The sequence below is a fragment of the Scyliorhinus canicula genome, chromosome 2 (genome assembly GCF_902713615.1).
Source record: "Scyliorhinus canicula chromosome 2, sScyCan1.1, whole genome shotgun sequence".
Lineage (NCBI taxonomy): Eukaryota > Metazoa > Chordata > Chondrichthyes > Carcharhiniformes > Scyliorhinidae > Scyliorhinus > Scyliorhinus canicula.
The window spans coordinates 7156761-7181248 of record NC_052147.1 but is presented as its reverse complement, the minus strand read 5'-3'; the positions used below and the strand labels follow the sequence as shown (position 1 = coordinate 7181248).

The 24488-nt window shown below is 44.0% G+C and overlaps 1 protein-coding gene across 4 annotated transcripts in view; it reads right to left on the bottom strand.

Annotated features, from left to right (window-relative positions):
• Positions 1-2120: 2120 nt before the first annotated feature.
• Positions 2121-24488, bottom strand: part of dicer1 (dicer 1, ribonuclease type III) — a 174222-nt gene continuing 151854 nt past the window's right edge. For all 4 annotated transcript variants that reach the window (XM_038822311.1, XM_038822319.1, XM_038822325.1 and 1 more), the window contains 5 exons: positions 19813-20719; positions 14626-14894; positions 10484-10646; positions 10315-10390; positions 2121-5380 (listed from right to left, as the gene is read on the bottom strand). In XM_038822311.1, the coding sequence (XP_038678239.1) occupies positions 5215-5380; positions 10315-10390; positions 10484-10646; positions 14626-14894; positions 19813-20719 (1581 nt within the window). In that variant the 3' untranslated portion in view covers positions 2121-5214. The remainder of the gene's footprint in view (positions 5381-10314; positions 10391-10483; positions 10647-14625; positions 14895-19812; positions 20720-24488) is intronic.

Here is a 24488-nt window from a genome sequence, read left to right as displayed (position 1 = left end):
TGAAGTAATGTGGTCCAAAGTGTATCACAGGTTCATGATTCACAGGAGAAAAGATTTACAGCGTGTCTCAGAAGGAGATATCGAGACAGGAGACAATAAGTTTGGGGACAGAGGTAAATTTGAAGAAGCGTCTTAAACGATAAGAGGCAACGAGACCTTCCACAGCCAAGGCCAGCATAGCTGAAGACACGGCTGCTACGACAGGAGCAAAGAACATTGGGGAAGTGCAAGAGGCCCGAATTGGAGGAATGTGACCATAAGACGTAGTAAGTCATTCGGCCCATCGAGACTGCTCCACCATTCAATGAGATCATGATTGATCTGATAATCCTGAACTCCACCATACCGCCTTACCCATAACCCACGATTCCCTTACTGATTAAAAATCTGTATCTCTCAGCTTTGAATATACTTAACAACCCTGCCTCTACAGTCCTCTGTGGTAAAGAATTCTACGGATTCACTACCCTCCGAGAGAATGTGGAGCAACAAACCATAAATATCTCTTGTATACTATATATTACTTCATACATCACTGAGGTACATTTCTGGAGGCACATTAGTGGTTTGGTGGCTTATGAACACAGGAACTGGAGTAGGCCATTCAGCCCATTAAGCCTGCTGCAGCATTGAATTTAATCATGGCTGATCAGGCGCCTCAAAGTCACCCTGCACTATCTTCATATCCCTGTTGTCATTGGTCTCCAGAAATCTAGTAATTTTGGTCTCGAGCCTGCTCAGTAATTGAGCGTTCACAGTGCCCTGGAATACCAAATTCCAAAGATTCACCACCTTCTGAGTGAAGTAATTCCTCATCTCAGTCTTACTTGGCCCACCCACTGTCCGGAGATTGTCATCTCATTTTAGACTCACCAAAAGGGGAAACATCCATAGCCACCCTGTATCATGCCACACTATAAGTGATTAAATAACGTTTGTTATTTAAGATGTGTGAAGAGTGGGAGAGGGTTATTTGACATTGGCATTCTACTGCTTCTCTGACTCCAGCATAAGAGTGGAGTCAGAAATATCTGTGCCATTCCAATATACCTCCCAGGCATAGAAATTTAATTTTATTCTTTTAAAACACGTCTTTTTATTAGCATTTTCAACATTATGTACATTGATGTTCATGTTTATTTATTGTACAGTGTAATGCAAAAAAGGCATTTGATCTTACTTTACTTTAATTACAGATTGCTGCTGTCTAGTTCGGCGTCTTTCTCCACCCCTCCGCCTTGCATCCCTCAGTTTAATTTTATGACCCAGAAGCATTGGGGCAGCATGGTGGTTAGCATGGCTGCCTCATAGCTACAGGAACCCAGGTTCAATTCCAGTATCGGGTGACTACCTGTGTGGAGTCTGCACTTTCTCCCCATGTCTGCGTGGGTTTCCTCCGGGTTCCACCCACAGTCCAAAAATGTATGGGGTAGATGGATTGGCCATGATACATTGCCCCTAAGTGTCGAGGGATGTGCAGGTTACGTTAGTGCTCATTCGAAGGGTCAATGCAGACTCGATGGGTCGAATGGCCTCCTTCTGCACTGTAGGGGTTCTTTGATTTCTATGGTGAGCTCAAATTTACATTTAAGTGTCTGGAGACAGGACTTCTGCCCCAGTCAGGTGGACATAGTGCATCAGAGTTGCCGGCAATGCCAGTGGCAGCAGTGACCAGGACTGAGACTACAAGCAATCCCCACGTTTTGAGTCCAGAATCCAAGACAAGTAAATGTAGGATTGTCTTATTTTAAAGAGGGCAGGCAAAGTTCAGTGGGCTGAGGTCTTGATGGAGGGAACACCCATGGGGAGCCGATTGGGGGTGTGGGGTGACGCCATTGTGGAAAGGGGGCTCTTGAAGGAGCTAAATAAAATTAAATAATGTGAACTTACTACCAGGAGGCGAATAACACAGATGGAAACCAGATTGCATGAGGAAGTAAGGAATAGAAAGTCATGTTGATAAGATTAGAGGAAGGTAAGTACGAGGAGGTTTGTGTGGAGCTTTAGCACCAACTGGACTGAATGGCTGGTTTCTGGGCTGTAAATTCCACATGTTCCAGCACAAAAATTCATTCAAAAATTAATTTTAAAACATACAATGAAACCTCAAGGCTCAAAAATAATGAACAACCAGACCATACTTTATTGTAGATATTTAGCTACAATTACAAAAAGAAACTATTAAAAGGTAAAATTGTGATCCATAAGGTGCAGAATGCAAATCTCTGCAGCGAGTTACAGTATGAATGAGATATATTCTATGTCCCTTAAAGACTGCTGCAGCATGTGATGACGCACTTAATTTAGATTCAATACATTTCGTATTCACTCCCATTCTGCTACAGGTGCTTTAAAATCACACTATTTACAGTACAGCAAACGCCCGCAAATACTCAAACGCCTCGCAAACACGCACTTTTTCGCTTCTTCCTTTAATAAGTCACAGTTATCATTCTGCTACAAAATACCAACAAAACAAAGTTTCTGCCGCTGCTGCTGACCCGCTGTTGCAATGAAGTTCGAGTGCATTAAAGTCATGTGTTGTACAGTGAGTGAGGGACTGCAGGCACACAATAGATAGCAAGTTAATCACCTTTTACAAAAAAAACCTTTGCAGTTATAACAGCAGCAAGGCCCAAACCGAAAATAAAACAAATCTTTTTTTCTGTTAAGCATATTAGCATATACATTTCTCGTTTGAAATGAGGTAAAGCATGGTGCTGAGTGCAATGCTTAAATCGTGCTACATGTATACAACAGCAACGGGGACAAAAGAGGAATTGTGTTTTGTGCCTCGAAAAAGACAAGGAGGAAATAATTGCAGCATTAATTAGGACTTTAGTAAATGTAGATGGCTAAGTTAGTGAAAAATATGGTTTCATGAATGTACATGCCAGAAATACCCCACACTTCTGCTGATTTCTATTTAAATGTGATGCACTGTTAATACTGGAAATACTCGCAAACTCGTGGCACATTGCTTGATGTCAAATCTTGTGCAGAATTTCTTGCCAAGTAAATTTAAAAAAAGATATATATATATAAAAAGACGAGTGCTTGGCCTGGTCTACACCCGCAGAAAGATAGATCTTTCTGGGGAAAAAAAATATTAGGGCAACAACAGAATGTGGAAACAGGTACAAGTCCATCTCCTGGATCATGTTGCAGATCAAAACGAGCTTACGCCAGTCAGTAAGACAATATGCATATGACAGCAGTTTTCAAAATTAATCACACTCATTTTTTCAGCTTATACATTAAAGAAGTACCCATTTTATATTGTCGAGTTGACGGGCTAAAAGATTTACCGTTCCAAATAAAATGAAAGGATGGGATGCAAGAACTGAACACCTCAACATACGTGTCTCAAATTTCTTCCATCTCCGATTCAAGAGAGCAATGACAAAAATAAAAGCCAGCTCTCAAAATCTGAAGTACATCATGGTGGTCGGGGTGGGTGACAACTGCATGTTACTTGAAATGATTATCTAGAGAGCATCGGGAAGAAACTCCCGAGTGTAATTTTTTTTTTTAAAAAGGTAAATTATAAGAGGTATTATAGTTACAGTGCAAAAACAATTATTTTTTTTTTAAACATTTCAAGCATAATATATAAAAACATAGCACCAAATAAAAACGAGAAATCAAAAATGCATGCAAATAAGAACTGAGGTATTCAAAGGGAAGAACGCCTAATTGGTATCTACTGAAAACATAACTACTATTTTGAGCTGAGCCAAGTAGGATGAATCCTCTCTTTAAAAGCTTGTACGCTGAAGACTGATTAAACATGATCGTCATTTGTCACAGGATTTTCTTTTCCTTGCCTGCGCCGCATTTTAAGAGAAAAACAAATGAAAACGGTGGAACATGAATGCAGCTTCCTCGCAAACACATAGCTTTGGTGTCAAAGTCAACTGTTAGGTGCTGTAGACAGACACTGAGGATAGTCATGTGCATGTGTTGTGTGTGTCTGTCTGCTCTTTTTCTAGATCTACGTGTGGTGTGTGTGTGTGTGTGTGTATGCGTCGTGTGCGCATTTGTATGTGCATGCGCGCGTACGTTTTCCCCACCCCTCTTAGAAATGGAAAGGTGCTCATATTAATAAAAAACCTTTCACTTTTTCTTACAAAATTCTGCAGCATATTTTTGAATGATATGTCGAAAGTTACTGTATCATTAGTGACAGTTTCTGTCCGGCACCACCTACTCCACACTGCTCGTGTTTGGAAGCACCGCACTCGCGTCGTAGCACAATGCACGCTTTCCCCAAAGACCACATAGTGTAAATTAAGCTACTTCTTGTGTCAAAGAAAATTTTCAACGCTTTGACTCTAAGTATCTGGAACCATCTTATCTGTATTAAAATATATGTGCAGCTACCTCTAGCTCTGCAATAAGTTACACAGCCCCAGCTCCAAAAGAGGTCAGTCAAGGGCTGTAGTTTGTATCATACAACGTGTATCATATGGGAATGTAAAATCAGCTATAGAAATGTATCAAAAGGTTCAGGAAAACAAAACAAGTGGGGTCACTTTCAATTAAGGCAAAACCCTTTTGATTCAATGCAAGAGACTCATGTGTGGCATCAAGTTGAACAAATGCTACTGAAAATGCCAGTTGCTTTAAGTGAAACCTGTTCCTATTTAAATTAAGTGCAAAACAAGGATTGGAAATGCCATCTCAAAATGTGAAAGGATGACAAGGAAACAGGACAATACTGGCACACTCACTCGCTCTTACCAGCTCATACACGACAGTTTTACACATTGTGGCTGGACTGGCACTAGTGCACAGGTTGAGAATTTCAAGATTAGTAAAAATGTGCAATCTAATAACTAATCACTTTCCAGCATAAGCTTCCTGGCTCACTAAACAACAAGCAAAAGCTTCTATTTAATAAAAAATTAAGTAAACATTATAAGGAGACCTGACAACTGTTAAAATGCTTGCAAAATGAATATAAAGCACTCTCGTGATTAATCTAGCAAAAGAGGAGGGGGGGGGGGGGGGGGGGGCAAGGATTGTGTTTGCGCAAGAACTTACTATATACTACGATTAATCCTAAATTATACTACTGTAGTACAAACACTTTACACCTTCATAGAATGACTGTCTCATTCTCGACTTGACCCAGTCTTGCTTGGTATTACCCCAGGTGAGCTGCAGAGGTACGGGCTGGGCTGGCCTGGAGGGTGGGAGGCAGGAAGGCCCTCAACTGTTCTGTATCGGAGGTTGATTTGCCTTCAGGCTCCGCAGTGCTCTCCGAGCGGCTGCAGACTTGGCAATCCTGTAACTGCGGCCGACTCCTTTGAATTTCCCTTTGCCGACCACCTCCACTGTGACGCGGACTTTGCCATCGTATGTTCTTTCGGCAGGGCTTTAGGAACAAGGGAATTGGCAATTTTTAAAAAATACATTAAATGGGACACTTTAGTCAAACAAAACAAAAAAATCAACATTTCAATGGAGTTGAGAATGATCAGTTTAACATCCTTTCCACCTTAAATCACGCAAAATTGACTATCACAAGATTTATAATCCTGCTCATCACACATTTCAAAATAAGTTACATAAAAATCATAAGTTGCATAAACATCAACAGCTGGCAGTGTAAACAGCATGCATTAAATGATCAGAAAAATATATAAAATGATGGGTTAGAAATCTAGCTTTCTGCTAAACTGGTACATTCCCTCCAGATGCACTATTTTGAAACATTGGTTCTGCTCCATGAGGGAATTCCACCTACTCCCTAGATTGCTGATATGGGGAATCATTAGGAAAAAGATTACAATGGTTCCTGAAAGCTTTGGAGTGGACAGGCAAGGTGGAAGAAAAGCTGGGCAGAAATTTGAAACAAAGACAGAAGGTATTAAACTGAACAGTAGTTCAACGGACACCCAAGAGAGACAGGAATGCAATTGGTAAAAGGTCAAATAACCTTTTTTTTCCCTGCACTTTTGCACAATTATCAGTTCTTCAAAGTTTTTCTCGTCTTATGAAAGATATAATTTTATTTTGTGAATTTAATTCAAGTACCCACACATCCCCTTCTCAAATCCCCAGTTATAAGCAGATGACTCAGCAGTCTGGACTGCCCAATGCCATCACTCAGCATATTTTATATGCTGGAAAACATTTTTAAAAAAAACATTGAAACTATGTATTTTTATGGAATGCACTTAATTAATCCACTCAAATTCCTCCAGTGCCAGTATTAGTGCTTTAAGCACCAAGTTGGAGTAACTGATGGCTCAAAATGCTCGCTGCACATAACTAAATACCGCCCAGTCCATCACACGAACCTGCCTCCCATCCATTGATTCCATCTACACCTCCCGCTGCCGGGGGAAAGCAGGCAGCATAATCAAGGATCCCTCCCACCCGGCTTACTCACTTTTCCAACTTCTTCCATCGGGCAGGAGATTCAGAAGTCTGAGAACACGCACGAACAGACTCAAAAACAGCTTCTTCCCCACTGTCACCAGACTCCTAAATGACCCTCTTATGGACTGACCTCATTAACACTACACCCATGTATGCTTCATCCGATGCCAATGCTTATGTAGTTACATTGTATATATTGTGTTGCCCTATTATGTATTCTCATGTATTTTCTTGAATTCTGTTTAATTCCCTTTTCTTCCCATGTACTGAATGATCTGTTGAGCTGCTTGCAGAAAAATACTTTTCACTGTACCTCGGTACACGTGAAAATAAACAAATCCAATCCAAACTAAGTGAAATAAGATTTTGTAAAAAAAACTATTACTGAACTGCTGGATGTTTTTATGCTCTAAGGTTAGAGTGAGCACGTGATGAAAATTCACACCCACGACTACACTTCGAATCGGTGTTGTACCACAGTTGCAGACCTCTTGGTCTATCAAAAAATTCTCTCCGCAGGCTAACTTAATCCAACTCTCCCGCTAGCTCTCCACATTCTCCAATAAACGTCTTCAAGAGGATGTGTCAAAGAAATATGAACTCAACTTAAACAGCTAGCAGGAGTATTTTCCACATTCCAACCAATCTGTATATTTTCCATGCTCCTCTAATTCTATGTCCTTATGTTAAACTTGTGTCCTCTTCCTAACCATCTTGTTAACCAGTGAAAGCGATCGATCCGGATTTAGCATAATGTCCATCAGGTTGATCCTTAATCTCCTCAGCTCTAATGAAAATAGACTGGGATTATTTGGTAAGGGAGCCAACAGGAAGGAAACAACTTCTTGACCCTGTCCTCAACAATCTACCCGACGCAGATGCATCTGCCCATGGCAGTATTGGTAGGAGTGATGACTGCACAGTCCCTGAGGAGACAAGTCCTATCTTCATATTGAGGATATCCATCATGTTATGTGGCACTATCACTATGATAGATTTTGAACAGATCAGCAACACAAAATTGGACATCCATGATGTGCTGTGGGCCATCAGCAGTTGCAGAATTATGTATAACTACAATCTGTAATCTCATGGCCAGGCATATGCCATTACCATCAAACCAGTAATCAACCCTGGTTCAATTAAGTGCAGGAGGGTATGTCAGGAACAGCACCAGGCAGACTTGAAAATGAAGAGTCAAGTTGGGAAGCTACAATACAGGGCTACTTACATAGCAAACAGCAAAAGCAGCAAGGAATTGACAGAGCTAAGCAATCCCATAACCAGTGGGTCAGATTTAAGTTCTTGCAGTCATGCCAAATCCAGTCGTGAATGGTGGCAGACAGTTAAACTACTCATTGGGGGAGCAGGCTCCACAAATATCCCCATCCTTAATGATAGAGAGCCCAGCACATCAGTGCAAAAGTAATTTGCAACAATCTTCAGCTAGAGGTGCAGAGTGGATGATCCAGCTTGACCGTCACCCAAGGTCCCCAGCATCACAGATGCCAACCTTCCCTGAATTCAATTTATTTTGCGTGACATCAAGAAACAGCCCGAGACTGTGGATACTGCAAAGGCCATGAGCCCTGACAACATTCCAGCAATAGGACTTAATTGCGCCCCAGAACTAGTTGCGTCCTTAGGCAAGCTGTTCTAGGCCAGCTATAACATGGAAAACTGCCCAGGTTAAATATTGTACACAAAAAGCAGGGCAAATCTAACCTAGCCAATTACTGCCCTATCAATCTACTCCTGATCATCAGCAAAGTGATGGATGAGGTCGTCGACAGAGCTATCAAGTAATACTTACTCAGCAATAACCTACCCACTGAAGTTCAGTTTGGTTCTGCCAGGGCCTCTCAGCTCTTGACTTCATCACAGCCTTGGTTCAAAAAGAGCTGGATAAAGAGCTGAACCGCAGAGTTGAGGGCGGTTGCCCTTCACATCAAAGCAGCTTTTGATCGAATATGGCATCAAAGAGCCTGAACAAAATTACAGTCGGTGGGAATCAGGGGGAAAACTCTCCGCTCGTTGGGAGTCGCACCTCGCATGATAGGGATTGGCCAGCATGGTAGCACAGTGGTTAGCACTGTTGTTTCACAGCGGCAGGGTCCCATGTTTGATCACTGCCTGTGCGGAGTTTGCATGTTCTCCCTGCGTCTGCGTGGGTTTCCTCCGGTTTTCTCCCACAAGTCCTGAAAGACGTGCGTGTTAGGTGAATTGGACATTCTGAATTCTCCCTCGGTGTACCCGAATAGGTGCCGGAATGTGGCAGCTGGGGGATTTTCACAGTAACTTCATTGCAGTGTTAATGTTAGCCGACTTGTGACAATAATAATTATTATTAGCATAAAGGAAGATGGTGGTGGTTGTTGAAGGTCAATCATCTCAATCCCAGAACATCGCTGCAGGAGTTCCCCAGGCTAGTGTCCTCGGCCCAACCATCTTCAGCTGTTTCATCAATGACCACGCCTTCCATCCAAGGTCAGAAGTGAGGACGTTAGCAGATTTCACAATGTTCAGCATCAGCAGTTAGTGCCCAGATTTAGCAAGCCCTCGGCCACATTGAAGCTTGAGCTGATAAATGGCAAGTAACATTTCCACCATACAAGTGCCAGGCAATGGCCATCGCCAATAAGAAAGAATCCAACCATCTCTTTGTAACATTGACTAGCTTTACCACACTAAATCCCCAACTGCCAACATCCCGGGGGTTACCATTGACCAGAAACTCAACTGGACCAGCCACAGAGATACTGTGGCTACAAGATCAGGTCAGGGGCTGAGAATTCGGTGGAGAATAGCTCACCACCTTATTTCCTAAAGCTTATCCGCCATCTACAATACACAAGTCAGCAATGTGCTGGAAAACTCTACACCTGCCTGGATGAGTGCAGTTTCAATAACACAGCTCAACACCAGCCAGGACAAAGCAGCCCTCTTGATTGGCACCACATCGACTGCCTTCAATATCCACTCCCTTCACCACCATGAACAGTGGCAGCAGGGTAGCAGCATCTACAAGATGCTCTACAGCAAATCACCAAGATTTCTACAACAGCACCTTCCAAACACACAACTGTTACCATCTAGAAAGATAGGGCAGCATTGTATGGCCAACACCACCACTTGCAAATTCCCCTCAAAACAACACACCACCCCGAGTTGGAACTATGCCATCAAACCTTTATTGCTGCTGGGTCAAAATCCTGGAACTCATGAACGGCACTGCGCAAATACCCACACCACATTCAATTCAGCAGTTCAATAACGCAGCTCACAAATATGTTCTCAGGGACAATTAGGCATGGACAAAAAGAAAAATGTTGGCTAGCCAGTGATGCCTACGCCAATTGAAGAAGAAAAAAAAAACTTAAGTCTCCACACAATATCTCTCACCCTTGGTAATCTGCCCAGCAGTTTACATTTCCGTTATATCAAATCTCAATGACATGATCAAAATGTACTAACCACAACTTAGCTAAAGTACTGCGCAAAGGTTATTATTGCCTTTTTTCCTATGTGTGCAGGCAGGATATATTTAAACCCCAATAACCTGGGTAACTCAACAGGAGAATGCGGTGTTGCTGCTTTTTAAGTGTTCTTTTCTGGCACAAGTTAGATATTTATATTTATCCATTCTTTTAAAGTTCAGGTAAGACCCACAAAGTTGTATTTTTGTTTAACTTCCCCTTTTCCAGAGTCCAATGAAGGAGCTAAAGTAAAACAAAAATAAAAACTAGCACAACATTCAGAAGAGAGAGAAACGGACGATTTTAATGCAACCCTCTATCTGATCGTTTCACCCAAAACGCAATCCACTCTTTCAAATGTCGATGTGTCTGCTGAATGTTTCCAGCTGTCTGTTTTCCGAGCCAATTCTTCTCCATCACACTCGTGAGCATTTTGCTCAATCCTTACCTGAACTTGGCCGTCTCTGGCTCCATCTCCAACAACTCACGAACAGGGGAGCGCGGTACGTTTGCCGAAAATTTCTCTGCAATGTGAAGCGCGACATCACAAGGCATTAGTAACTTAGTCAGGACAACAAGGAAATAGGTAAGGGGAGGATAACAACAAGGAGGACTACCTATCAAGGGTCTCATCATGGGGTAATAGACTTGCCAAACTGTTTCCAAGGACATCCTGCTGTCCATATAGATGGCACCGGCAAGAGACTCAAAGATATCTCCCATGGCCTTTGGAACCTCAATGTCTTCTTCCTTTTCTTCATCTTCTTCAGATCTTCTTAGCTTTTAATAATTAAAAAAAGGCTGTATTAAATATTCCAGAAGAACTTTCTAGAAAACAGTACTAAGTTGTTCAATTGCCTTCAGTGCACTGATAGCTCATCAACACAAAGAACTTTGGGTGGGACCATCAGCTAAGGCCAAACTATCAACTTTCCTCACTAACCCCTCTCTCCAGTGACATTACCAAAGGCACCACAGGTAATAAACCAAAATATGCAGTTAATTCATCAACTTAAGGAACTGATATGGTTCACAATACTGGGCTAAATCGCTGGCTTTTAAAGCAGACCAAGGCAGGCCAGCAGCACGGTCCAATTCCCGTACCAGCCTCCCCGAACAGGTGCCGGAATGTGGCGACTAGGGGTTTTTCACAGTAACTTCATTGAAGCCTACTCGTGACAATAAACGATTTTCATTTCATTTTCATATGCAGTGGTATCTTTCAGAAGTTGACACTTGTATTCTGCATTTCATTCAACTTCATTGTTTTGAGGGAGGGAAGACCAAGGGAAAGAGGATTTTGCAACCTTTCACATAGTGAACCGTACCAGTTTCCTTGACAATGGTCTGTTGCCCCAGCGCATTTCAACTACCCTTTCTTGGCTTCACCTTTATTGATCCAATGATAGCCATGACATCTTTTCTCTCATTCCTGTTTTGTTGCCTCTAGATTTTATGCAACGGTCTACATTTGGCAGCTGCCTCTTCCTCACATATGCGGTGACTCAGACAGTAATACTGTCGCTTCGGAGACAGAAGGTTGTGGGTTCAATTCCCGCTCTGGGACTTGAGCACAAAAATCAAGGCGACACTCCAATATAATAACAAGGGAGTGCTGCACTGTCCGAAATACTGTCTTTCAAATCTGACAGCCCCTGCCTGCCAGTTTTACAGCACAGAAAGAGGCCCTTCGGGTCCAACGTGTCTGTGTCAGCCACCAAGCACCTATCTATTCTAATCCCATTTCCCAGCACTTGGTCTGCAGCCCAGTATACTATGGTGTATTAAATACTCATCCAAATGCTTCTCAAATGTTGAGGGTTCCTGCCTCTAGCACCCTTTTAAACAGCGAGTTCCAGATTCCCACCACCCTCTGGGTAAAGAAAGGTATTTCCCCAATTCCCTCTAAATCTCCTATCCCTTACCCTAAATCTATGCCCGCTGGTTACTGAGCCCTCTACCGAGGGGAATAGTTTCTTTCTATGTCCCATATACTGCTGAGCACCTCAACGAGATCCCCTTTAGCCGTCTCTGCTCTAAGGAAAACATCTCCAGCCTAACCGGCCTCTCTTCATAGCTGAAACTCTCCAGTCCAGGTAACATAGAACATAGAACAGTACAGCACAGAACAGGCCCTTCGGCCCTCGATGTTGTGCCGAGCAATGATCACCCTACTCAAACCCACGTATCCACCCCATACCCGCAACCCAACAACCCCCCCTCAACCTTACTTTTTTTTTAGGACACTACGGGCAATTTAGCATGGCCAATCCACCTAACCCGCACATCTTTGGACTGTGGGAGGAAACCGGAGCACCCGGAGGAAACCCACGCACACACGGGGAGGACGTGCAGACTCCGCACAGACAGTGACCCAGCCGAGAATCGAACCTGGGACCCTGGAGCTGTGAAGCATTTATGCTAACCACCATGCTACCGTGCTGCCCCAAGTGCCACATCCTAGTGAATTTCCTCTGCAGCCTTTCGAGTGCAATTGCATTCTCCCTATAGTGTGTTGACCAGAACTGCACACAGTACTCTAGCTGTGGCCTAACGAGTGTTTTATACAGCTCCATCATAACCTGCTCTTATTTTTGATGCCTCGGCTAATAAATTCATACACCTTAAAAGGTGCCATATAAATGTACGTCTTTCTTTGCATTCAACATCCAAAGACATGAAGTGAACTATTCCAAGTTGTGTCTATGAACCATATGGTCTCCATCACAAAGAGTGCCTATTTCTATCACTATAAATAACACCGTCCACCTCAGGCCATTGTAGCTGAAACCCTCATCAATGCCTTTGTCTTCACCAGGGGATGGTCTACTGTTCTCCAACCTCCATAAACTCCAGTTCAGCCTAAACTCTTGCTTGCATACTAACCAGCTTGCCCTACATCATACACTTGCTGATCTACATTAACTTCTGGATGGCTAACACCTCTGCATACTGAATTTTAAAAAAAAATTTGTTCTTGGAATGTGAGCTTTGCTGGTAGGGTCAGCATTTATTGCCCTGGAGGTGGTGATAGTAGTGAGTTGTCTTCTGGAATTGCTGCAGTTTATTAGGTGTAGGTGCACCACTGTGCATTCTGTAGCAGTTTGACAAAACAGAGTGATTCACAAGGCCATTTCAGAGGTAAGTTAAGAATCAATCACATTGCTGTTGGTCTGGAGTCACATACAGACCAGACCAGTAAGGTTGGCAGATTTTCTCCCCTAAAGGACCATAATGATCATAATAACGTAACTACTGAATTATTGCAAAAACCCATCTGGCTAACTAATAAGACCAGATTTATTAATTAGTTGAGTTTAATTTCTCCCAGGGATATAAGCTCATCTTCATGGCTGCACCCCACCATACTAATGTAACCTTTACAGCCATACAATCATCCCTCAGATACACATGATTGTGCCGGAGCATGGAGACTCTCTGCGAGCTCTCCCTAACAGATCCTCTTTTTACTTATCTTACAATCGTTCTTTTAAAATTTATTTCTAAGACTAATATTATTACTAACCTCTCTCATCTTTTCTTGACATTTTGCAACTTGTGTGTGTACCTTGTGTTGCCCTATTATGTATTTTTTAAAATTTCCTTTTCTTTTCATGTACTTAACGATCTGTTGAGCTGCTCGCAGAAAAACACTTTTCACTGTACCTCGGTACACGTGACAATAAACAAATCCAATCCCTCCTGAACTATTTATTCCTCGTACTCTGGCCTCTTGTTCATAATCTTTATTATTGTCACAAGTAGGCTTACATTAACACACCAATGAAGTTACTGTGCAAAGTCCCTAGTTGCCACATTCCGGCGCCTGTTCGGGTACACTAAGGGAGAATTCAGAATGTCCAATTCACCTAACAAGCACGTGTTTCGGGACTTGTGGGAGGAAACCGAAGCACCCGGAGGAAACCCACGCAGACACGGGGAGAACGTGCAGACTCCGCACAGACAGCAAACCAAGCCGGGAATCGAACCTGGGACACAGGTGCTGTGAAGCAACAGTGCTAACCACTGCTGCCGTGACGCCTTCTCCCTCAATTTAAAAAGACGCAGCCCTACACAACTACTCCTGGGACCTCAGATTCTGAAAATTACTCTCTAAATCCCTCTGCCTCGCCATCTCCAATGCCTCCTTTTAAGATCCTTCCCAACAACCAGATACTTAAACAAGGATTTTGGTCACGTCAGCCACTGTCTCCTTTGGCTTGCCATCCATTTTTGCTTTCCTTACACTTCTGAGAGACACCTTGCGAAGTTACCCTGAATCAATGGAAGCTGCTGTATGAAAGGAAAATGTGTGTTCTCTTGAATACAGTGGAGTTTCTGGGTACCTCATCATAAAATATACAAAATAAATAAAAATAGTGCAGTGACAATTTACCAGGGATATGGGGTTACAATTATGAAGACTGAATTGAGAGGGCAGGACTATTTTCACTGACGTGAACCATAGAAATTATGACGCTAATAATTAAATAGCAATAGAACACTGATCAGCAAGGCAGCAGAGGTACAAATTTTCGATCACAAAAACAATTAAAAGGAGGCCGAGATAAAAAATCTACAGAGCGTGGTGAGAATGCGCACCTCTCTGCCACACACTGAAAAGGAAGTATGTCTTTGAAAAGGGAATTAGATGATTGCTCATGAACAGCACTTTTCAGATTATCCTTCACACCAGATGCCCCCCTGTGACTGCGCGTTCTATACCAGGTTAGTGGATGATCAGAGTGCAGGGACTAACCTCAGAGTCCATTCCTTGCATCTCATTCTTTTCTAACTGGAACTGAACAAAGTCATCTATAACGTGGAACAACTCGGGCGAAATTGCTTTGAAGTACTTGTGGTAGTCATACTTCACAGCTAAAGAAGCAAAGATGGTATTATTCACAAGAGCTGAGCGCAGGTCAGTCAGCACTCCAGGAGAATGCTGCCGGGGATCTTCGTAAAGGTGCTTGGTTATGAGGTAGTCCAAAATTGCATCTCCAAGGAATTCCAACCGCTGGTAACAATCTTCAAAACAAGAGAATTTTACAGAAATAAGTTGGTATTATAAATGGAATAATAATATGTGCGCTTACAAGATTAATTCATTCCACAAAAATTGTAGTATTTGAGAGAAAAATCCAAAGATCTTCTCTTAGATTTCTACTGCAGGAAAAACTTGGATATTTTTCTAATTTACAAACTATGAACCATCAAATCTCTGATTTGTAAAGCTGGCCTGACAACAAAACCGCACGGACACACGCGAACATCAGCGTGGGCACACGCGAACGTCCGCTCGCACATTTAAAACTTTAATTGCTCCTTCTTCATCCTCAATGAAAAAAGTGGTCCTTTGTATGATCTGGTCCTGCAGCCAAAAAAAAATAAATCACATTGTATTTAAGAATATACATTCTTCTATAAGGTCATTGACGCCTGGTGGGGTAATAAACTTTGGGTAAATCTTCAATGACTATTTTCCCACATGCAAGTCCAGGTACTTTGTTCTACTGCCCTCATCTAGCCGATCAACTGTTAATTCAGAATATATGAATGCGGAATACAGGGTTAACGGTAGGGTTCTTGGCAATGTGGAGGAGCAGAGAGATCTTGGGGTCTATGTTCATAGATCTTTGAAAGTTGCCACTCAAGTGGATAGAGCTGTGAAGAAGGCCTATGGTGTGCTAGCGTTCATTAGCAGAGGGATTGAATTTAAGAGCCGTGAGGTGATGATGCAGCTGTACAAAACCTTGGTCAGGCCACATTTGGAGTACTGTGTGCAGTTCTGGTCGTCTCATTTTAGGAAGGATGTGGAAGCTTTGGAAAAGGTGCAAAGGAGATTTACCAGGATGTTGCCTGGAATGGAGAGTAGGTCATACGAGGAAAGGTTGAGGGTGCTAGGTCTTTTCTCATTAGAACGGAGAAGGATGAGGGGCGACTTGATAGAGGTTTATAAGATGATTAGGGGAATAGATAGAGTAGACAGTCAGAGACTTTTCCCCCGGGTGGAACACACCATTACAAGGGGACATAAATTTAAGATAAATGGTGGAAGATATAGAGGGGATGTCAGAGGTAGGTTCTTTACCCAGAGAGTAGTGGGGGCATGGAATGCACTGCCTGTGGAAGTAGTTGAGTCGGAAACGTTAGGGACCTTCAAGCGGCTATTGGATAGGTACATGGATTAGGGTAGAATAATGGAGTGTAGGTTAACTTCTTAGGGGCAGCACGGTAGCATTGTGGATGGCACAATTGCTTCACAGCTCCAGGGTCCCAAGTTCGATTTCGACTTAGGTCACTGTCTGTGTGGAGTCTGCACATCCTCCCCGTGACTGCGTGGGTTTCCTCCGGGTACTCTGGTTTCCTCCCACAGTCCAAAGATGTGCAGGTTGGGTGGATTGGCCATGAAAAATTGTCCAAAATTCTATGATTAACCTAGGACAAAAGTTCGGCGCAACATCGTGGGCCGAAGGGCCTGTTCTGTGCTGTATTTCTCTATCTATCTATTACTTCCACCAACAAATCAAATACCATTACAGCAAAATACTGCGGATGTTGGAAATCTGAAATAATAACAAAATGCTGGATAAAATCAGTCTGACAGCATCTGTGGCGTGAGAAACAGAGTCAACATTTCGAGTCCATGTGACCCTTCTACAGACATAAAACGGGATGGAAATGTGATTAATTATATACTTGGAGAGGGGGGTGGGGCAGAATGGAAAGTCAGTGATAGGTCGGAGTTAAGGAGCGATCGACAAAAATGTCATGGTCAGAGACAAAGAGGCTGTTAATGGTGTCATTAGGGCCTGAAGAGTGTTAATAGTGGCAAAGATAGGGTAGCCGAATATGCGAATAGTAAGTGTGTTTAGTGGCGGCACCATGCTGGAGTTGGCGGAAATGGCAGAGGATGTGGCTTGTGGGGTGCAAAGTGTGAACAAGAGGGATCCTGTCATGGTTCTAGGAGGGAGGGGGAAGGGGTGAGGGCAGAGGTGTGAGACATGGGTCGGACACGGTCGAATACCCCACCAACCACAGTGGGGAGGGAGATACCGGTTGAGGAAAAAGGTAGACGTGCCTGAAGTGCTGTTTTTGAAGGTGACATTACCGGGACAGATGCAACGGACACGGAGAAACTGGGAGAATGCGATGAAGGCCTTAGAGGAAGCGGGATGTGAGGAGCTGTAGTTGAGGTAACTGTGGGAGTCGGTAGGTTTGTAATTAATATTGGTCAGTCTATTTGCTAGAAATGGAGACAGAGAGTTGAAGGAAGGGACGTGTCAGAGGCAGACCATGTGAAGGTGCGGGATGAAAATTGGAAGCAAAATGGATAAAATCTTTCCAGAACCCAAAGAGAAAATGCTGGAAAATCTCAGCAGGTCTGGCAGCATCTGCAGGGACAGAAAAGAGTCCAGATAACCCTTTCTCAAAGATTTCATCCAAAATCTTTCCAGATCCAGACGAGAGCATGAAGTGGCACCAATATAGTCATCAATGTAACAGTGGAAGAGTTTTGGGAAACTGATATTTGTAATCAGAGGAGTTCCAGATTAAGTGGGTTAGGGATAATGGAAACATGGGTCATTGGCAAACGAGACTTTATTGGAGGTGACGACTAGAACAAGGAATGTTCCACACAGCTCACAAAAAGACAGGCATAACGGGGGCCTATGCAGGTCGTCTTACCTTCCGCCCCAAACACTAAGGCTGATGACATCCATTTCTGTCCATCAGTGCTACTCTTCAATTTTACAATAGAATTTGTACTAGTTAAGACATTCTGCATGAACCAGGGTAGTCTCCCACTGAAACAGTGCACCAAAAAATTCATACACCTGGACGACTCCATTTCCACAAGCAGTTTGCTCAGACTAAACTACATCATACATCTCATGAAATGGTTGCCCCAACCGAAGATTATCTTTGATTCCCATGTCCTACCCATCACGATGACTGTATAAACCCCATATCCTCTTCCTCTGTCATTGACGGGTCAGGTACAGGCGGTTAAAATGAATATGCTGCCGCGATGTCTGTTTATTTTCCAATGTCTGCCGATTTTCCTGCCAAAGGCATTTTTTAAAGAGAGATTGAAGGGATGATTACCTCGTTCATATTGGGAGGGAAGGTAGCCAGAATTAAAAAGGTGCTACTACAAAGAGGAAGGCAGGCAGGGGGTTTGGGTCTTCCGAACCCGATGTATTATTACAGGGCGGCAAATGTGAAGGTATGGAGCTGGGTCAGAGGGGTTGACTCCCAATGGGTCAGAATGGAGGAGAGTTTTTGTGTAGGGGCTTGGGATTGAAGGCACTAGCAACAGCGCCACTCTCGGGGAGATACTCAGGGAGTCCAGTAGTAATAGCTTTGTTGAGAAGTTGGAAGCAGTTTCAACAGCACTTCGGGTTGGGGACTCAGGGTCAAGGGAACTGCCGATTCGGGGGAACCATAGATTTGAGCCAGGGAAGTGGAATGGGAATTTTCAGCGATGGGAGGAGAAAGGAATTAGAACACTAAAAGATTTATTTCTTGGGGGTCGTTTTGCGGGATTGAAGTAGCTGGAAGCGAAGTATGGGCTGGAGCAGGGGGAAATATTTAGATACATGCAGGTTCGAGACTTTGGCAGAAAGGAGATATAAAACTTCCCAGTAGAGCCGGCTTTCACATTGCTGGAGGAGGTGCTGACGACAGGGGGACTGGAGAAGGGGGTAGTATCGGCGGTTTACGGGGCTATTTTTGGAGGAGGAGACGGCACCACTAGAAGGGATCAAGGCAAAGTAGGAGGAAGAGTTGGGAGAGGGTATGGAGGAGGGGTTCTGGTGTGAGGTGCTCCGAAGGGTGAATGCCTTACACCTCGTGCGCGAGGTTTGGGCTGATGCAGCTGAAGGTGGTGTATAGAACACACCTTACAAGGGTGACGATGAACTGGCTCTTTGAGAGGGTAGAAGATGTGTGTGAACGTTGCGGGGGAGGACCCACAAACCACGTTCATATGTTTTGGTCCTGTCCAAAGTTGGAGGATTACTGGAAGGAGGTGTATTAAGGTAATCTCTAAAGTGGTGCACGGGAAACTGGACCCGGGCACTCGGGAAGCCATTTTCGGGGTGTTGGACCAGCTGGGATTGGAAACGGGTATGGAGGCAGATGTCGTAGCCTTCGCCTCGTTGATCGCCCAAAGGCGGAACGTGTTAGGGCGGAGATCAACCTCTCCACCCTGTGCCCTGGTGGGGGGACCTGCTGGAATTCTTAATGTGCGAAAAAGTCAAATTTGAACTGAGGGGCAGGATGGAGGGGTTCGACAATTCATGGGCGTTATTCATTATGCACTTTCAAGAATTGGATCACATCGAACATTAGGGGGGTTGGGGAATTGTATGCATTAATGATGACTATGGGTGATTCCCGATTCCTTTTTGGTATTTGTTTATGTTAACATGCAGGCCAATGTCTGGGGCTGGGTGGGAGGATGGGATTGTTGTTTTGATATGGGGATTGACATTACATTTATTACTGATTATTGTTGGGTGTAAATTTGGGAGAAAATGTGAAACCGGAGAATAAAAAAATATTTAAAAAAAAACCATATCCACTTTATCTCACTCCCAGTGCTCCTGACATCTTTCACCAATGTTATTCTGACCAGAAATGTCAATTTCAGCAACATCTTTCTTCCAATTCCAACGACTTCAGAACATCAAAAACTCCAATAAAGTCTCATTTGCCAATGATTTATGTTTCCATTATCCCGAACTCACTGAATCTGGAATACTCAATTATAAATCTCCCTCCCCATCACCTTTCCATGAGCTGCAGCCTTCCCAGTCTTTCTGACTGCTTCCCATTATTGTCATCATTCTGAAAAGTGAACTCTCTCTTCTTCCCACAGATGCTATGAGATTAAATACTTCAAGCAGTTTTTTGCTGCCTACAGTAAATAGGACTTTACCTGTAATTGTATTGTAGTGGTAGGAGGCATGGGTAAATGCCTGTAAAAGATAGGCCTTGTTCTTGAAGCTATAGTTTATTTTCTTCTCAAAGTTTTCATAGCTCGATATTAAGTGGCCTAGAGTCCTGTCAGCATCTGGGTGGTCAAACATACATCTGGGAGGAATCTGAAGGTGTCCATATTCTAGGTTTTTGCAAGAAGGAAATTTCAAAGTGGACGAAGATGGAGTTTCAGAGCCTGTCTGGCTGTTTGGATCAAAGGTGCACTGTTCCTCGGCCAGCCCCTTATTTTCTCCGTCCAGCTTTTCTTCTGCTGGAAGGACTTTCAAACCCAATGAGCAGAGGAAAAGCTGGGCAGCTCTTTCACCACAACTGGTTAGATAGCAGCCCAGCAAAGCCTCTACGCAATCGGCGATGCTCTTATCCGCTATGCATTGCTCAGTGTGCAAGTCGTAAGAGATGGATTGCTTGCCAGTGTCGACGCCTCCGTTCTCTTCAGATGGGTTCCAGAATCCCACAACAAAATCGTCCTCATCCGTAGCTTTACTCGGGTCAAGGTAGCACATTGCATCCCATGAGCTGTAGTCAAATTCATCTCCGTCAGAGGAGGAATGACCATTTCCAGATGCAGATTTTTTGGGGGGCTTCCATTCATAGCTGGCATCATTAGGTGGGAAAGCAGGCAGAGAGATCTTCTTTCCGAAGGCTCCAGAACCCATAAGCATATTGTCAATGAATTTGATATGCTCCTGATCATACTCGGAAAAATCATCATCATAATCTGCTTCCTCCTTCTGTGCCCTCCACATCAGATCTTCACGGAAATCAGGGTCATCATCCTCCTCTTCCTCATCATCGTCATCATCATCCAGATAGGTATCACCGTTAGCCACTTGTTCGGTTTCTGTCTAAAAGATAATGCCACAGTTATTTGTTGTATACTCTCTTTCTATAGTGCTATTGAGGGACCCAGCATCAGGCTGGGGGTTGGGAGCGGGGAAAAGATGCCTATGCCCTTGCCTCCATGCACCGCTACTGCGACCCCATTCCACCTTCACTCACCTGTGATCTAGGGGGCTCCGACTGGCTGGCAGCTCTCTGGGTGCAGGATTTCCACAGACGGGGACATGAATCATGGGGCTGACTGTAAGTCTCTGTCTGAATAGTACGAGAGTAAAGCACAGAAGGGTACCGGACCACAAAAGGGACTGGAATAAATTTCAGGGGAGTGGTCAAAAATATCTAATAGGATCACAAGAACAGAAACAGGTGGTGCTCATTCGGCTACTCAAATCCTTGTTGGCACCTTGAGAGAGCTGCTCAATTAGTCCCACACCCCTGCTTTTTTTCCCCAATAGCCTTACAAATTTTCTCTCTTCAGATAAGTGCGCAATTCCCTTTTGAAATCCATGATGGAATCTACCTCTACCACATTCTCAAGCTGTGCATTCTGGTTCCGAACCACTCACTGTAAACAATTAAGCTCAATATCCTTTATTCTAGATTAGATTGGCATGGATGTTAAATAATCTGGTGCCTGAAGTGGTAATATGTCATTGTGTTGCCCCACATGTACAATCAACACCATTTTACTGTATGAAGAAAAAACAATTTCTGCACACTCTACAGAATTGGGAGGCACACACAATTTTGATGAGAACACACAACATATTTACTTCTATAACTTACTGCAGAAAAAGAGTGATGGCACTTCCGAGAGGAAGAAAAAAATGAACAAGTCATTTTTGTTGGGAATTAGGTGAACAAAAGCCGGTTGAAGAGATTTTCAGGCTTTTAAAAAAAATATTTTTATTACTTTTATCATAGAATCATAGAACCATTTTATTATTTTATAAAAATCACAATCACAGTAACATATATAATAGAAAAGCAAACACAAAGAAGAACCATATCCCCCAACCTGAAGTACCCCCACTTTAGTGACCAGATCCTTAAAGTGCAATACGAACTACCACCATCTACGATAGAACCCATTGATCACCCTCTTCACCATGAACTTGACCATCTCAAGGTATAAGAACTCCATCAAATCACCCAGCTGTGCTGCGGCGCAGGGTGGTGCCACCGGCCTCCAACACAGCAAAACCTGCTGCCAGCCCAGCAACGAGGCGAATGCCAGATTACCCGCCACTACCCCTGTCCTCAGCTCCGGCTGATCAGACACCCCAAGTACAGCTACTAATGGGCATGGTTCTCCATCTACATTCAAGTCAATATGGTGCTTAAAAGAAAGACCCCAAAAACTCACCAGATCAGGGCAGAACCGGAACATGTGCATGTGTGGTGAGCAGGCTCTCTCGCGAACTGCTCGCACTTATCCTCGGTCAAACAATCGACTTATCTTGGCCCTAGTGATGTGCGCCCTAAACATCACCTTTAGTCAAATTAAACTCGACCTCGCGCAGTCACCCTACGAAGGGACTCACTCCACGCTTCCTCAATGGGTCCCAGTTCCTCCTCCCATTTTATTTGATTGATTTGAGCCCGCCAACAACAATGGAAGGCTGTCCCCTCTGCAGATCCACTCTGCCCTACTCCCCAGGCTCCTAAAATTGAACTTGTGAAGTCACGCCCGGTTCCGGGCCACCTGGACTCCCAAATAACAAAAACTAGTCCCAACCAAACAGAACAGCAACCCCATCAGCCCAGCTCCTCCCCTCAAGGGCTAAGCACAAAATATTCGCTCTTCCCAACATCCAGTTTATACCCTGAAAAGGAGCCGAACCTCTTCAATATTCCCAAAATCCCCCCATGGCAAGCCTAGGATTCCTTACGTAAAGCAAGCAACAAATCATCTGCATACGGGGGCACCCTTTGCTCTACTCCCCACATCCATTCCCCCCACCCCTCACAATCCCTCTCCACTTATCAGAGGCCCTCAATGCAATTGCCAATGGTTCAATAATCAATACGAACAAAGAGGGGACATGTACAGCTTAAACTATCCCAAACTCACGGTGTTCATTCGCACACTTGCAAACAAACAGCATAACCCATGACACAAACCCAGGACCGATCCAAACTTCTCCAGAACTGTGAACAGGTAGCTCCATTCAACCCTATCCAACCCCTTTTCTTCGTCCAGAGATATGTTTATTTCCGGGTCTGGCCCCCAACACCGGTGTGAGAACCACGTTAAGTAACCACCTCACATTAGCCAACAATTTTCTGCCTTTCACAAATCCCGTCTGGTCTTCCCTCACTACCTCCGGGAGGCAGAACTCCAACCTCCACAGCAACACTTTGGCCAAAAGTTTGGCATCCACGTTGAGCAGAAAAATTGGGCAGTCCATCCCACACTCTGTGGGGTCCTCGTCTTTCTTCAGAGGGAGGGAGGTGGACGCCTTCCGCAGCGTCTCGGAGCCTCTCGCCAATGAGTCTTAAAACATCCCCAGCACCGATGGGGCCAGTTGATCTGTAAACTTCTTATAGAATTCTACCAGGAACCAATCTGGCCCTGGTGCCTTTCCCACCTACATCTTTCCCAAGGCCCTGCGGACCTCCTCCAACCCCATCGGTGCCTCTAATTCCTCCCATAACTCCTCCCTCACCTGAGGAAACTACAAACTCTCCAACAACTGCTTATCCTCCAGCAGCTCCGACCTATAGAGCCCCTCATAAAAGGACCAAAACACCTCATTTATTTTTTCTGGGGCAGAATCCAACCCACCCCACCAGCTCCCACAGCTGCACAATCTCCCTGGCAGCCTCCTGTAACCTTAACCGATGAGCAAACAGACGGCTAGCCGTCTCCCCGCACTTATACACTGTCCCTTTTAAGCGCCATAGCTGACACCACCCACCCGTGGATAGTAGGTCAAACTGCGTTTGCAGTTTCTTCCTGCGTGCCCAAAGCTCTGGCGCTGGGTTGTTCGCATATTCCCCATCTGCACCCAGAATCTTGTCCACCACCTCCTGACAATCCCTCCTGGCCTGCCCGTCTATGTGTGATTTGTACAAGATGATCTCCCCCCAAATCACTTAATTTAACACCTCCCACACCATAGGCAGCAAGACCATCCCGTTCCATTCCTTATTCCATAGTCCTTTCTGGCCCTAGAAATCTTCGCAATACTCCAAATGTGGACTGACCAATGATTTGTAGAGATGTAGCATCACTTCCTTGCTTTTATTCTCTATGCCTCTATTTATAAACCCAAGGATTCTTTAAGCCTTCTTAACAACAGTTTGCCTGGCCACTTTCAGAGAATTATGCACCTGCACCGAGGTCCCTCTGCTTCTGTACTCCCCTCAAAGTTGTACCATTGAGCCTATATTGTCTCCCCATGTTTCTTCTACCAAAATGCATTACCTCAGATTTCACTGCTTTGAAATACATCTGCCAGGTGTCTGCCCATTTGGCCAACTTGTCAATGTCCCTCTGTAGTCGCTCAGTGCCATCCTCACAATTCACTATTCTCCCTAGCTTAGGATCATCTGTAAATTTAGAGATTTTACCTCAATACCCACCTCAAAGTCATTTATATAAATCAGAAAAAGCAAAGTCCCAACACTGAGCCCTGGGAAACACCACTTTCAACTTATCTCCCTCGGAGAAATGCCCACCTATACCTACCCTCGGTTTCCTATCTCTGAGCCAACTTCTAATCCATGCTGCCAAGGACCCATCAATCCCAAACATTTTTAATTTGCTAA